Raw genomic sequence first — 14,733 nt, 5'->3', positions numbered from 1 at the left:
GCTTGCCTGAAAATTAAAATGACCTTAATTCGATCCTGAAAAAAGTTAGTAGTTTTGATGGTTTGAAACTGGACCCAGCTGTCCGTGATCATTGGCTTTAAATAAATGATCAAATCAAATCAAAATCAAAACAAATTATCTTTATTCACTTTATACATTTTATATACAGGTGTTTTTTTTTAAACTTGCATCTTTATTTATGTAAAAACCGCAATAGATAGAAATATGCAGTTTGCGGGAATCATCTATTGACGTAGGGGGCCCAATTTTTTTTTAATTCAACGTTACATTCACATTCCCCCCCTGCCACCAACTAAATTTTTTTTAAATAGCAAGGTACCCCTTGTGACATATCAAATAAAAAATAAATTTCACCAAACATTTTCTTTTTTCATGCTCTTTCATTTGATATGTCACAAGGAGTACCTTGCTTCAAAAAAAAATTGAATTCCGGGGAGGGGGGGGGGGATATCTCACAAATTTATGAACCGATTTTCAATTTTTATCATCAAACATTTTCTTTTTTAATGCTCTTTCATTTGATATGTCACAAGGGGTACCTTGCTATTTAAAAAAATTAAGTTGTGGGCAGGGGGGAATGTGAATGTAACGGTGAATTCAAAAAAATTGGGCCCCCTACGTCAATAGATGATTCCCGCAAACTGCATATTTCTATCTATTGCGGTTTTTACATAAATAAAGATGCAAGTTTTTTAAAAAAACACCCTGTATATCCTTGCTAATGAAACAACTGGTCTTAGTTAGTAACAAAGTTAGCTACACAAGGCTTCTTACTCCATTCAACACCCATCTTTAATTTATTTGGGATAAAATATTTTTAATTATATACCCATTATAATTTGTAACTTGATTGGCCAATAGAACCATAATAAAAAAAATCAGAAATCACAGAAGAGACAGAATCAATGACTCTTCAATTGCAATGGAATCCAGAATATTTAAAAATAAGGAATCTAAATCAAAAATCTTTACTTATAGTTTAAACTACTTTTGTTGATGCCAATGTATTTTACACAACTTATACAATCATTCAGTGTTTTTTAGTAACATATGATCAGTTTTCATTTTCGAGTTGTTTCAGTTTCTTTCTCTATCGTTGTTATCATTTTGTAGAGATGGGAATTTAAACACCCTCAACCTTTCCTTCGCACCAGAGAGTTCCTGTGGCAAGAGGGTCACACGGCTCATGCTAGCTTACCTGATGCTGAGCAAGAGGTTATGGACATTTTAGGTGAGCTTACCAACCAACTGTCTTACTTGTGAGGAGAGGGAGCAGAATTTTGAGGGACCAAGAAGAACTTTTTAGGTGTTTTTTATTAATAGCTTAACTTTTCTGGTATATTTACTTTGAATTTACTGCTATAAAGAAGGATTCTCTAAATGTTAAGTTTAAATATGTTCTTCACTGACCTCAGTCGAACCAAAGACTTTTATCTAACTTTGTTTCTCTAAAAGGAGACTAAAAAATTCTTTCCAAGGGTCTTGGTCCAAAATTGTCATGCCACTATAACCTATAAAAATTAATTGTATGAAGACAATTATGGATTGTATTTGTAGAAATATAAATGCAAACGAAACGGCACAAGTAATCCTTGTGGTACCTCTGTAAATCTCTGTAAATAGTTGAATTAATTTGATTTTAATTGATCCTCGGGATGATCAAATATATTCAAATTTAATTAACAAGCCATTCTTCTTTGATAGATACATCAACACATTTTCCTATGGGTATTCTACTAATAAAATTGTATGAGAGGGGTTCAAAACTTGTTTGCAAGCCAAAACAGAAATTATAACACTCTTTTACCTTTCAAAGATTATGTTTGTTTCAAACAGTTATTAGGACGGTAGATAAAACTACTTATTTACAATAATTAAAATAAATTTGTTTATTGTACACCACCATAAAGAGTGATTTGCCTACCTCAATGAGATTCATAAATAATAAATAAAAGTACCGCTAGCCTGTTTAACGTTAAGTTTTATAAACTGTTTTGTCTCTAGTTTACAACCTAACTGTAGTTAAACATTAAACTAAAGGATCAGCTGTTAAATTAAAATTCACATTTAAAACCGTTATAAAGAAAAGTTAGTCAGCAACACTGGATCTTAAAGTGAAGCCTAGAAATAAATTAAACGCTGGGGACGAATCCCTAAAGGAAATTACCTCTTAGTTACCATTCTTCACCTAACATGATCATCCCCTTTACAATGACATCTCAATTTTAGAAATCGGCTAAGTAGGACGGGTAAAAAATGGATGTTACAGCGAAAACCCTTACATCCTTTTTTTATTTGTAGGTTTGTATGAAGGAGTTTACACTGAACTTTTGGCTATTCCTGTCGTTAAGGGGAGGAAAACCGAGAAGGAAAAGTTTGCTGGAGCTGTGTACACTACTACTGTTGAGGCCTTCATCTCAGCTAGTGGCAGAGCAATACAGGTGAGTGTGGGCTTGTTGAACTATGTTTTTGTTAACAAGAGTCTTGAAAGTTCTGTGGATGTTTGTGCTGATTTCAGGAAAGTTCTGTAAATACCCTCCCGGGTATTAGTTTCGTACGGTAAATTTGTCCTACTACCAACAATATAAGTTTTCTGCTATTTTAGAGATGTAGACTAACATTTTTACCGCTTTGAAAACATGAAATACTACAACTTATACCTGTTTTAGGATTCATCAGACAGCAAATTTGAGTTTATTTTGTTTGACTTAGATATTATTTCATGTGGAATTACACAGTTTTTCTCTTTCCGCAATAAATTCGTAAATCATATAAATACTCTAAACAATGCCATTTGTCAATTGAATTGATTCAAACTTGAATACTGTATTTGCATTGTTGTGGTGGGCGATTTTGTTATAGGTGGGGGAGGTGCGTTGATGTGGTGGGCATGCTAGGTTCGTTTAAAGCCTATTGCAAAACTGATCGGTAAATTTACTGCACTCCACTAAACATCCACTGTTGATGTTACCTGTCCCTTTCTGTGAATAACATCTTTCTCGACTAAAAAGTGTAGGCTACAGAAACCAGCTGCTAACTGTGTAGTGTAGTGAAAATAATATTGACTATTCATGTACTAACAATAAGGACTGTTTACAGGGAGCCACATCACACCATCTAGGGCAAAACTTTTCAAAAATGTTTGAGATTGACTACGAAGATCCTGAAACTCAAGAGAGACAGTTTGTATACCAAAACTCCTGGGGTTTGACTACCAGAACAATAGGTAACGTCTTATTTAAGTTATGGAAGAAGTTATTAACTGATTAAGAAATTAAATTTTTCTCCTGCAAAACATTTAATGTTAATTGGTTTGGAGCTTGTTACTCTGATGCAGATTAAGTTGTACAAACAAATTGAGTATGAGGACAAATAAAAACATACACAATCCCTGGGGTTCTAAGTTTAAACCTACAATGAATTATCATAAAATAAAATAAATATATGGGCTACTTAGTATTTAGATGATACGTCTTTGGAAAATGAAAATGTTCCTAAAAAGATTTTGTGGTGCCAATTAAGGAAGGAAAAGAAGCGCAAACTCAAGTAGTTGATATTCACAAAATGGTTAACACATTAAACTAATTGGTTTCTTCTGAGATTTTTTCAAGAAAAAAAATTATAACTGTTAGAACCAAATTTGACATTGTCTATCAGTGATCAGTGCTGCTAAAATTATTTTCAATTAGAACCAAACTGTATGTTACCTTTGCTATGTAAGATTAACTGTTGTTTTTTCAGGTGTTATGATAATGATCCACGCAGACAACCAAGGTCTAGTGCTCCCTCCAAGAGTGGCAGACGTACAGGTATTACATGAATTCCATTAACAGAATAAAGGTTATTGTTTATTGCTAATATTTCATCTTTCCCACTATTTTTATTGAGTTGTTCATATTATTAGCAAGGGGACGAGATTGTACTATAGGTTCAGGACGGGGGGGATTTTATTTTTCTTCCTTTTTTTGGGAGGGAAACAGGACAGGATTTTTATTTTTGGGCAAAAATAGAAACTTCAGTTTGCAAACAACAATAATAACAACCAAAATCAATTATGTGGTTTTAATTGCACTGTTCCATGTCATCATGACTGTAATCCTTGATTGTGACACCATCGTTGTACTATCTTCCACAATTGTAGGGACTTCATCATTATCACCTGCCATAGCATAAAAATTGTTAACATCTCACTCAATAATAGGGACATCATATCCACTAACAATAGCGACAAAATGTGGATATTGTCTGCAATCGTGGGTACATTATCGTCACCTGCCATACTGTTGAAATCGTGGACATCTAACGTGATTGTGGCAATTTCGTAAACATCATCTGTGATCGCATATACACCTTAATCTTTTACTGAAATAGTGGCAAAGTTTGGAACATCTTGTGCAATCACAGAGATATCATCATTGTCACGCGCCATACCGGCAAACTCATGAACATCTCCCGCATTCCCCGAACTTCTTCATTGTCAAAATCGCTGACAACTAGAACTAATCCTGCCCCAAAAAATCCTGAATAAAATTAAATTCCACCCCAAGGTCAGAAATATATATTTCCTGACACTTACCCAAAAGGCCTCACTTTTGGACCAAACATAACAAATCGCGACCTTAGAACAGTAGGGTTCCAAAAGGATCAAGCACAACTTTTCAGGAGAGCCTTTCAAAGTTTCAGCATTTCAGAAATAATACTTTCTAGGCTTGGGATAGCACCATAGAATTTTCTCGTTTCTTACCATTACTTGAAAGTATCTTTTAAATCAACATTATTTACAAGACAGCTCACGATATTAAATAATTAAGCATTTTCTGTTAAGTGAGCAACCTTATAGCTCTTAGCTGAGCGTTTGAGTTGTGCAATAAGGTTTTAAACAACCAGATAGAACTGTTTTATTTTCATTTTTCTTAATAGCCTAGAGCATGAGAGTTGCAACTGCCAGTTAGAACCTTATTGGTTAGAAAAATCGCAAGATAGGTAGTAAATTCATCAAGGTTTTAACTTGCAATTGGAACCTTATAACCAAATTTTCCTTAACAATATTGATAGATAGAACCTTATTGATTTAGGAATTGCAATTTTGCACCAAGTTTTTGTAATAAATAGAAATAATAAAATTGTGTCTTAAGAAATATATAGCTTATAGCTTGGATTCAATATAAACCTCAACAAACCAAAACCCTGTGTTTACAAAACAGAGAACACAGAACCAACTAAATATAGATTTTTTCATGAAAAAATTACATATAGAGCCAAGAGTCAATTCCTCATTTTTCACTAAAAAAAAAAAACATAAAATGTTCATTTTAGAAACATTTTACAAGTCTTAGTAAAAGTAAAACTCCCGTTAACCGAAATCGGGTTTACTGAAACCTGGGTTAACTGAAACGGTTCCATAAATTAATTCAGGGCTAAAATATAAGTACAATAAGGAAAATGTAAACTGTGAGGTGTTTACTTTGTGTCTAACCCATTGTAATATTTTTGTAGATGAAATAAAATACTGTATTATATAGACATTATTTTTAATTCATTGTCCATACACACTGTGGTAATACATAGGATATTTTTCGCATATGACGGGTTAACTGAAGAATTGGTTATCCGAAACGGCTCCCCCCCTTTTATTTTGGTTAACCAGGGTTCTACTGTACTTCAAAAACCCAAATTTAATTAGAAGAAAATTTTAAAAATTAAAAGTACAGCTAAAATATTTATCATTATTAGTAAACTATCAAAATTATCTGGCTTTAAACCTCCTGAATGCTTAAAATCAATAAGAATAAACAATCCAAAAATGTGTTTGCCATTGTTTGTATTGTACAGGTGATTGTGGTGATGTGTGGGGTGACAGTGAGTCTGAAGGATGATGACCGCAAATCTCTACTGTCAGCTTGTCAAGGTCTGGAGACTCAGCTGAGGGCTGCAGACATACGTGTACAAGGGGACTACAGAGACAACTACTCACCAGGCTGGAAGTTTAACCACTGGGAGCTCAAGGTGAGGCGCACACAAGAACCATTTTATCACCAACGTTGCTTTTGTTATTTTGTCTAGTTGTCGCAGTGTCTAGTGGTGAGATTCCCAGTGCTGTGAGCAGGGTGTCTAGTAGTCGGGAAAATCGGGAAAGTCGGGAATTAGTATTGAATTTCAAAATGGTCTTGAAAGTCGGGATTTAGTCTTAAATTTGATTTCAAAGTCGGGAATTTTCATGATTTTGCCGCGATCGTCGTCTTGCAATTACGTAACCGCAAAAGCCAATGATGATGTCTACACGGCCTCGGGAAATGTTCACGATTTTGCCGAGATAGTGGACGACGACGATGACGTTTCCGAAACCACGAAAGACGACTGTGACAGCGGGAGACTACGATGACGTATCCGTGACCGCGGTAGACGACGATGACGTTTCCGTGACCGCGGGAGACGACGATGATATCTGCTCGGCCGCGGGAAATGTTCATGATTTTGTCACGATCGCGGACGACGACGATGACGTTTCCGTGACCGCGGGAGATGACGATGACGTGTCCGTGACCGCGGGAGATGACGATGACGTTTCCGTGACCGCGGGAGATGACGATGATGTCTACACGGCCGCGGGAGATGACGATGATGTCTACACGGCCGCGGGAAATGTTCATGATTTTGCCGTGATCGCGGACGATGACGATAACATTTCCGTGACCGCGGGAGATGACGGTGATGTCTGAACAGCCGCGGGAAATGTTCATGATTTTGCCGCGATCGCGGGTGAGGCCGCGGGAAATGTTCATGATTTTGCCGCGATCGCGGACGACGACGATCACGTTTCCGTGACCGCGGGAGATGACGATTATGTTTCCGTGACTGCGGGAGACGACGATGATATCTGCTCGGCCGCGGGAAATGTTCATGATTTTATCGCGATCGCGGGAGTTGACGATGACGTTTCCGTGACCGCGGGAGATAAGGATGACGTTTCCGTGACCGCGGGAGACGACGATGACGTTTCCGTGACCGCGGGAGACGACGATGATGTTACACGTCCGCGGGAAATGTTCATGATTTGCCGCGATCGCGGACGACGACGATCACGTTTCCGTGACCGCGGGAGATGACGATTATGTTTCCGTGACTGCGGGAGACGACGATGATATCTGCTCGGCCGCGGGAAATGTTCATGATTTTATCGCGATCGCGGGAGATGACGATGACGTTTCCGTGACCGCGGGAGATAAGGATAGCGTTTCCGTGACCGCGGGAGACGACGATGACGATTCCGTGACCGCGGGAGACGACGATGACGATTCCGTGACCGCGGGAAATGTTCATGAGTTTGTCGCGATCGCGGACGACGACGATGACGTTTCCGTGACCGCAGGAGATGACGATGACGTTTCCGTGACCGCGGGAGATGACGATGACGTTTCCGTGACCGCGGGAGACGACGATGATGTTACACGGCCGCGGGAAATGTTCATGATTTTGCCGCGATTGCGGACGATGACGTTTCTGAGACAGCGGGAGACGACGATGATGTCATTGATGTCTACAAGGCCGCGGGAAATGTTCATGATTTTGCCGTGATCGCGGACGACGACGATCACGTTTATGTAACCGCTGCAGTCAATGATGATGTCTAAACGTACGGTACGTGGAAGATTTCATGAAAAAAAAATTTGCTAGTTAGAATTTTTTATTGCTGCATTATTTCTTTACTTGAAAACACCACATTATCATAATACTACTTTATGACAAAGACAGGGGTTGGTGTAGAATTATTCAGAAAATTTTGTTAAGCTATAACAATTGGTATCGGTATCAAGAATCGAGAATCGATACATTTTGGTATCAACACGCACTAATTGTTGAAAAAACTAGTCTTGAAAAATCTGGAATTAGTCTTGAAAAGTCTGGAATTAGTCTTGAATTTTATAATGGAAATAAACTAGACACCCTGTGTGAGCCTTTCCCTCATCCCCTCCTACACACCATCCTTATTGATACAAATTTTACAATGTTAGCAGTAAATCTGTCAATGTTAGCAGCAGGCATCTTGGTACCAGACACCTGTCCAAAAAATAGTCTTAAACCATTTAAAGCTTACACAAAAATTAATATTAATAATGTGACGTGGAGCACAAGGGCCTAGGACTTATGGACTTTTTCAATATTCTGTTTTGTTGCAATGAATTAATTAAATTTAACTGAGTTACCACATGCCTAAATTAAGAAGAGTATATTGTAAGTTTATTGTATGCTCAACAGATTGGTGTGCAGTGCATGGATAGAAAACTTCAAAGTCATATTTCAGAGAATATAGTTTGAACATTCCTAATTGTTAATATTGTATTGCAGGGAGTGCCAATCAGAGTGGAGATCGGACCAAAGGACCTCAAGAACCAACAGCTTGTAGCCGTGAGGAGGGACACTGGGTCTAAGATCACTATCCCCATGGCTTCTGCCACCACTGGCTTGAAGAAAATGTTGGACGAGATTCACTCCAATCTGTTGGCCAAGTAAGAGTAACCAAAGAATATGCTTTATATATATATATATATATATATATGTATTGGTCAATTTGATTGATTGAGATAAAGATCTGAAAATAAACTTGAGGTAAACCATGTTTTTATTTTAGTGTTAAGCTATTCATCCTATTTTTCCTCTCTGTATTGGAAGTAATCATATGTTTTATTGTGTTGGATATTATTACTTGAGTATTGCCTGGCGAGTATTGCCTGGCAAATGTGACCTAAAGCTATTTCTCTGTAACTTTTTCAGTTAACTTGTTTTATAAAAACATTGTTAATAAAATCGTATACTGACAATCAAAAACCGGGCTAAATGTACATTAAACAAATTCACACCAAATAAATTTTACAGAGCAACAGAGGATTTGAAGAGCCACATAAAAGAAGTAGAAGACTGGTCATCTTTCTGCAAAGAGCTGGACAACAAAAACCTTCTACTTGCTCCATTCTGCGGAGAAATACCTTGCGAGGACAAAATCAAAGAAGAAAGTGCAAGGTTAGTTTGCTTGACTTACAAATATGATTCATTACTTGTTACAGATTTTAAATTAACATTAAAAGAGGTGGTAGAGGTGGAACCTCTACAACAAGACGCTTGATAACAAGTCGTCCTTTTCCTTGATAACAAGTATAATTTTCAAATTCCCTTGAACTAATGTACCCCTAATCACATGCTATTGCAAACCTCAATAAGAAGTCAACCTTGATAACAAGTCTTATTTAATTAGGGATGGACGGGATTGAATTTTTAGTTCGGGACGGGACAGGACGGGATTTTTATTTCCTTCCCAATTTTCGGGACGGGACGGGACGGGATTTTTTCCTGTGATTAAAAAGAAAGTATTGGGCATTGCAGTTACCAAACATGATAAACAAAATCAATTTTTACCATTTGTGGCACTGATATATAAAAACAAAAAATGTGTAAAAACTTACAGGTATAGAAACTTGTGACTCGCGGTCGAAATGACTCACAGTCACGGTGTGATCGTCAAAATGACTCGCGGTCACTGCGTGATCATCTGTATGACTCACAGTCTTGGCGGGATCGTCTGTATAACTCAACGGTCACGGCATGATCGTGGGTATGACTCCGCGGTCACGGCATGATCGTAGGTATGACTTCATGGTCACGGCGTGATCGTCGGTGTGACTCCGTGGTCACGGGGTGATCGTCGGTATAACTCCGCGGTTACTTCGCCAACCCGGCGTGATCGTCGGTATGACGCCGCGGTCACGGCGTGATCGTCGAAATGACTTCGCCTCCTGCGTTCACGGAACTATCGTGAAAATCTCTCGCGACAGCGGCGTCATCGCCACTCGCTTACGGTAAAATCGCCGACGATCGGATCAAATCCCGTCCCGGAAAATTCCCGAATCAAATGTAATCCCGTCCCGAAAATGGGGAATATTTTTTCCCAAAATTTCGGGACCTGTCCATCTTTATATTTAATGATCCCATGAGTACAACTTATTGAGTAGGTTGAATCTATATTGCACAATGCGTGGATCATATTGTGTTATTACAGCTTACGACCGCACCAAGTTTCATTTAACAGTACTGAGGAAGGAGCATCTCTTTTGTCATAATCTCATACGAGTAATTCTCATTATATGGAATAACGAAGTATTAAGTTCAGAATGCAGATATAACTTTTTGGCCTATAATATAACCAGATCAGTAATATTGTAGAAATTGTACAATATTTGAAATTAATATTATTGTAGACTATATATAAGTTTTGAGATTTGATATTTTTCCCCCTCTTCTTTTCTTTACTATCGCCTCCGCCATCCATTGAATGTGATCATCTTGTTACTACGACTGTACTGAAAGATACATTGCACAATTGATATGTTTTTAAAAGTAAAAAAAATGTAACACTCAGTTATTGTGTTAGCTTGAATAAAGCTACCAGCTATGTTAACACGTTCGTGGCGGCATGAAACCCAAATGCCATCCTGGTGGGTGCGCTCGCTCCCAAGCTGCAATGCGGCACACAATGATTTATTTTTAAGCCAGGATTAGAGTTAAAAATCAGAAAGTTCCCACAGCACTGCTTAATAGTATTCTGTATTTTGTGACGACGTGGGTTTGCACTGGCTCAAACCAGTTAAACTATCACCACGAACGTGTTAAATAATCTTTTAAATTGTTGCTTCTTTAATGCAAAAAAATCTTAACCTAATTCTAAAACCAATCTTGATGATAGCTATGACTTATCTTAGTAATGAATCTTAACTTTTTTTTATTTCTTGTCTGTTGAGAGCAAAGTTTTAATAATGTATTGTAATTATTGATAGAAAACCATGAACCGTGGTGATGTCAATACATCAAAATTATAAATAATGGTTTAGATACAATCTGAGATGAAAATTGTTAAGATATTGGTAACCGTGTACTATAACGATTTTGACCCGGAAACCGACTATACCACAGACTCCTGATTCTACTATATATCACAAGTTTGACATGTGTTGCAGTGTGGAGGTGGAGGCAGGTGCTCCAGCTATGGGAGCCAAGAGTCTGTGTATCCCCTTCGACCAACCTCACGGTGGAGTCAAGCCTGGCACCAAGTGTATTCACCACGCATGCTCCAAACCTGCCAAATACTACACTCTGTTTGGCCGATCATACTAGAAATTAGAAAATCCTACAATTTATTAATAAATGAAAATTTATCATTTTCCTTGTATTTTACTCTTCCAATTTTACTTTTAAATATTACCCAAACCATGATTTCTATTTATTTATTAAGGTCTCCAGTCCCAACCATTAGGTCAAATTAATTTTAGCAAATTTTCCTATAGGGAAGTAGCTATTACCGTAGGTGACACGGTAAGACCTAGACCTGGGACTGATTTACTTTTTCATTTTGATGTCCCCAGCGGCCAAAAACACCATTCGTTCAAATTTATATATATCAGGGCTGTGCGAATAGTTCGAAAAACGAATCGAATCCGAATCTTTTTGGAGATTCGATTCGGATTCGAGAACGAATCTTCTGTTTCTAACTCTATTCGGATTCGGAATCGATATTCGAATTTACCGGAAAGAGACCCGGGTTCGGATTCGATATTCGAATGTACCGGAAAGAGATCCGAGTTGGGATTCGATATGAGAATTTAAATATCATTTTCATAATCTGATTTTGATTAAAAATTGGCTCCAGCATTCAAAGATTAGAAACAAAAGCACTAAAGCACCAACTGCCAGCTGACCTAGAGCTAGAGAAAACTGTATTTAGGGTAAAATCTATTTCGTTCCTTCAGTAAATTGTAATATCATCGGCCATCGCACCGGTAGTTTTGCAAGCGGATTATTATGGAGCAGTTGATTCGACAATCGACTCGTTGGCTCCGTCGTTGAATTGCACTCGCCGGGTTTTCACTTCACTTGGTCAGTTTTAGTCGTTCCGTCAGTCGGTTTTAGAACCAAGAACCAACAGAGAACGAAATGGCGGCAGTGACTCAGATTATTATCCCGAAAACGGGACTTTTAGACCACGATCGGGATTTAAATTGGATGCGGGATAAAACGGATTTTTCAGCTATGACGTCTGTTTTTAATTTTTTCTACTTAGTTTTAGGGAAAAACAAACTCCAATTGGTAAACCCCTGTAGCAAAACATAATATCAATGTTTAAACAACTATTTAAACATGATACGTCAAACATAAATAACACTCGGAATTAAACTAAAAAGACCATACGGGATAAAACGGGATTTCTCGACCCAGCAGGCGGGATTATTCTTTTTGGTCGTGTGTGGATACATGGAATGGCGGACGTGGTTGGGTTTCTTGCTTCTTGATCAATCAATGATCAGTGTCGTCTATGGTGTCGTCTGTCGAGTTGATTCATTGAACCAGGAATTGGGATTGGAACTGGAACATTTAAGTTTGACTCTTGAGTGACTTATTACGACAACTAATAGAACGAAAACGAAAGGACAACGGGACAATGACACTGACAGCACTCGACTCATCCATCAGTATGACAAAATGAAAATGGACGCCAGAATGGACCTTAGGAAAATAAATAAATTAATAATTATACGTTAAACTGTGTTTTTTATTAGGCCTAAGTTATGTTCTATAAGAAAAGTGTTACTTGTACTTTATTGATCTAATCCAATTTATAGTTCTGATTTGATGATGCACTTTTGATTAAATGGAAAATATGACGTACTGGTACAGATAGCCACATTCAAGTACAAGTTAAAGTGTAAACATAACCTAAACTTATGTAAAAGGTTGAAAAAGGATTTTTTTTGTATAGATAACTAATTAATTAGTTGGTTTATAGCCTAACTTAGCCTATACCATATAGGTAGTTTGATTCACTTTTAACTTAAGTTAGGCCTAGGCCTATTTATTTCTGTTTATTTTTAATATCAAAATTGTTGATTATTAGTAGTTTGTAAAGCTTCCAGTAAGTTGATCATCCAGATTAGTCTTATCATCTTCAATCTTTTTCATATTGTAATGGGCCAATGTTTTTTGAGGGTCTCAAAGAAAACTTAAGTTAGATTGGGTTTAGCTTAGGGTATTTAAGATATTTGATTTCAAATTTATAGATGTAAGGTAGGTATTATGCCTAAGCTGCAATGGGTCAAAATTGGACAGCGGACACTAAAAACTACTTGTGTACTCTGATTTTTTGTTGCCTGGTTCATAATATGAACCTGACCATAGTGTTATTCTCTAGGCCTAGGTTGCATTTGAACCCTATCTTGGCTATCAGTAAACTTAACCTCACAGTGTGAGATGTTAACTTGTAATAGTCATAACTTACGGACTTAGGCTCATGTTGCATTTGAACCCTATCTTGGCTATCAGTACATAAACTTAACCTCACAGTGGGAGGTGAGATGTTAATCTGTAATAGCCTAGGTAGTTATAACTTACGGACTTAGGCTCGTGTCGCATTTTAACCCTATCTTGGCTATCAGTACATAAACTTAACCTCACAGTGTGAGGTGAGATGTTAACTTGTAATAGTCATAACTTACGGACTTAGGCTCATATGTCGCATTTGAACCCTATATAATCCACTATATACATATTTAAAAAGAAAATAAACAAGTAGGACATCTTGGACTCTCTTGACCAAATTCTAAACAATATAAATTATGACATATTATGTCTTTCGGAACTGGTTCAAATATTCAGAATCGATAACAGCTGTAAATTTGAGATTCGGATTCGATCCGGGTTCGATAACGGCTGTAAATTTAAGATTCGGATTCGATCCGGGTTCGATAACAGCTGTAAATTTGAGATTCGGATTCGGTAATGGCTATAAATTTTAGATTCGGATTCAACCCGGAACTAATTAAAGTATTCGGATTCGATCCGGATTCGGTAAAATCTGTACAGCTATGATTCGGATTCGGATTCGAACCAAAATTTCTGGATTCGCACAGCCCTGATATATATATATATATATATATACGTCCGTGAACGCAATAACTTGAGTAATTTTTGTCCGATTTTGATGAAATTTTTTTTAAAGGTGTAAAGCGGGATGAACTTGAATGAGTTCGCGAACCAGCATGATCAGACCATGGGAACGGGGCTTTATGGGGTAAAAATTGGGTTTTCTCACTAAATTTCAAATTTCAAAAAGACAAAATTTCCCAATTCCCCTTTAGACCTTTTTAAAGAGCTTAAAAAACAAATAATTTAGTATATAAAAGTATTTCTGTTCGGTTATTGGTAACGGAGAAGATTAAAATATTGTAAATTTAAAATTCCCATTTTATTCTTATGGAGAATATTGTTAAATGTTGTAGTTTGCTTGTTTATGGATATATTTTGATCAAACTTGGCAAATTTATTTATTTTTATATTAAGCTATCAATATTTTTACTAAAAACACACTTTAATAGTTTCCTTGTAGCAGCAAACCTAGGTACTCGTTAAACCTAATGCTATTTAAATATATTTAATTGAAAATGAATTCAGAAAAATGTAAATTCGCTTAGTCGGCAGGTTTGCTGCGGCGGGGGTATTTAATTACACTATCTCAAGAAGTAGATGACAGAAACCACTATTGCTGTTGTTCAAAGCAATGCAGTTGAAAAAGGTGCTAACCTTGCACAGAAACATTGTATAAGGACAATTTGGGTAAGGGTGTTTGGTCGTAAATTTTCGTGTCTGATTTTTTGTTATTGTTCAATTGTACGA

At 37.1% G+C, this 14,733-nt stretch overlaps 1 protein-coding gene across 1 annotated transcript in view; it reads left to right on the top strand.

The window, feature by feature from the left end:
• Positions 1–11,244, top strand: part of LOC128986066 (bifunctional glutamate/proline--tRNA ligase) — a 67,560-nt gene extending 56,316 nt beyond the window's left edge. Inside the window, exons 21-28 of the mRNA XM_054406167.1 lie at positions 1,135–1,252; positions 2,323–2,462; positions 3,121–3,247; positions 3,763–3,830; positions 5,854–6,027; positions 8,368–8,528; positions 8,896–9,039; positions 11,028–11,244. Of these exons, the coding sequence (XP_054262142.1) occupies positions 1,135–1,252; positions 2,323–2,462; positions 3,121–3,247; positions 3,763–3,830; positions 5,854–6,027; positions 8,368–8,528; positions 8,896–9,039; positions 11,028–11,184 (1,089 nt within the window). The 3' untranslated portion in view covers positions 11,185–11,244. The remainder of the gene's footprint in view (positions 1–1,134; positions 1,253–2,322; positions 2,463–3,120; positions 3,248–3,762; positions 3,831–5,853; positions 6,028–8,367; positions 8,529–8,895; positions 9,040–11,027) is intronic.
• Positions 11,245–14,733: the final 3,489 nt, after the last annotated feature.

Source organism: Macrosteles quadrilineatus, unplaced genomic scaffold (assembly GCF_028750875.1).
Source record: "Macrosteles quadrilineatus isolate MER2022 unplaced genomic scaffold, UCM_ALF_1.0 Scaffold_2__2_contigs__length_208266976, whole genome shotgun sequence".
In the NCBI taxonomy this organism is placed as follows: Eukaryota; Metazoa; Arthropoda; class Insecta; order Hemiptera; family Cicadellidae; genus Macrosteles; species Macrosteles quadrilineatus.
This window is presented reverse-complemented; position numbering and strand designations above follow the sequence as displayed.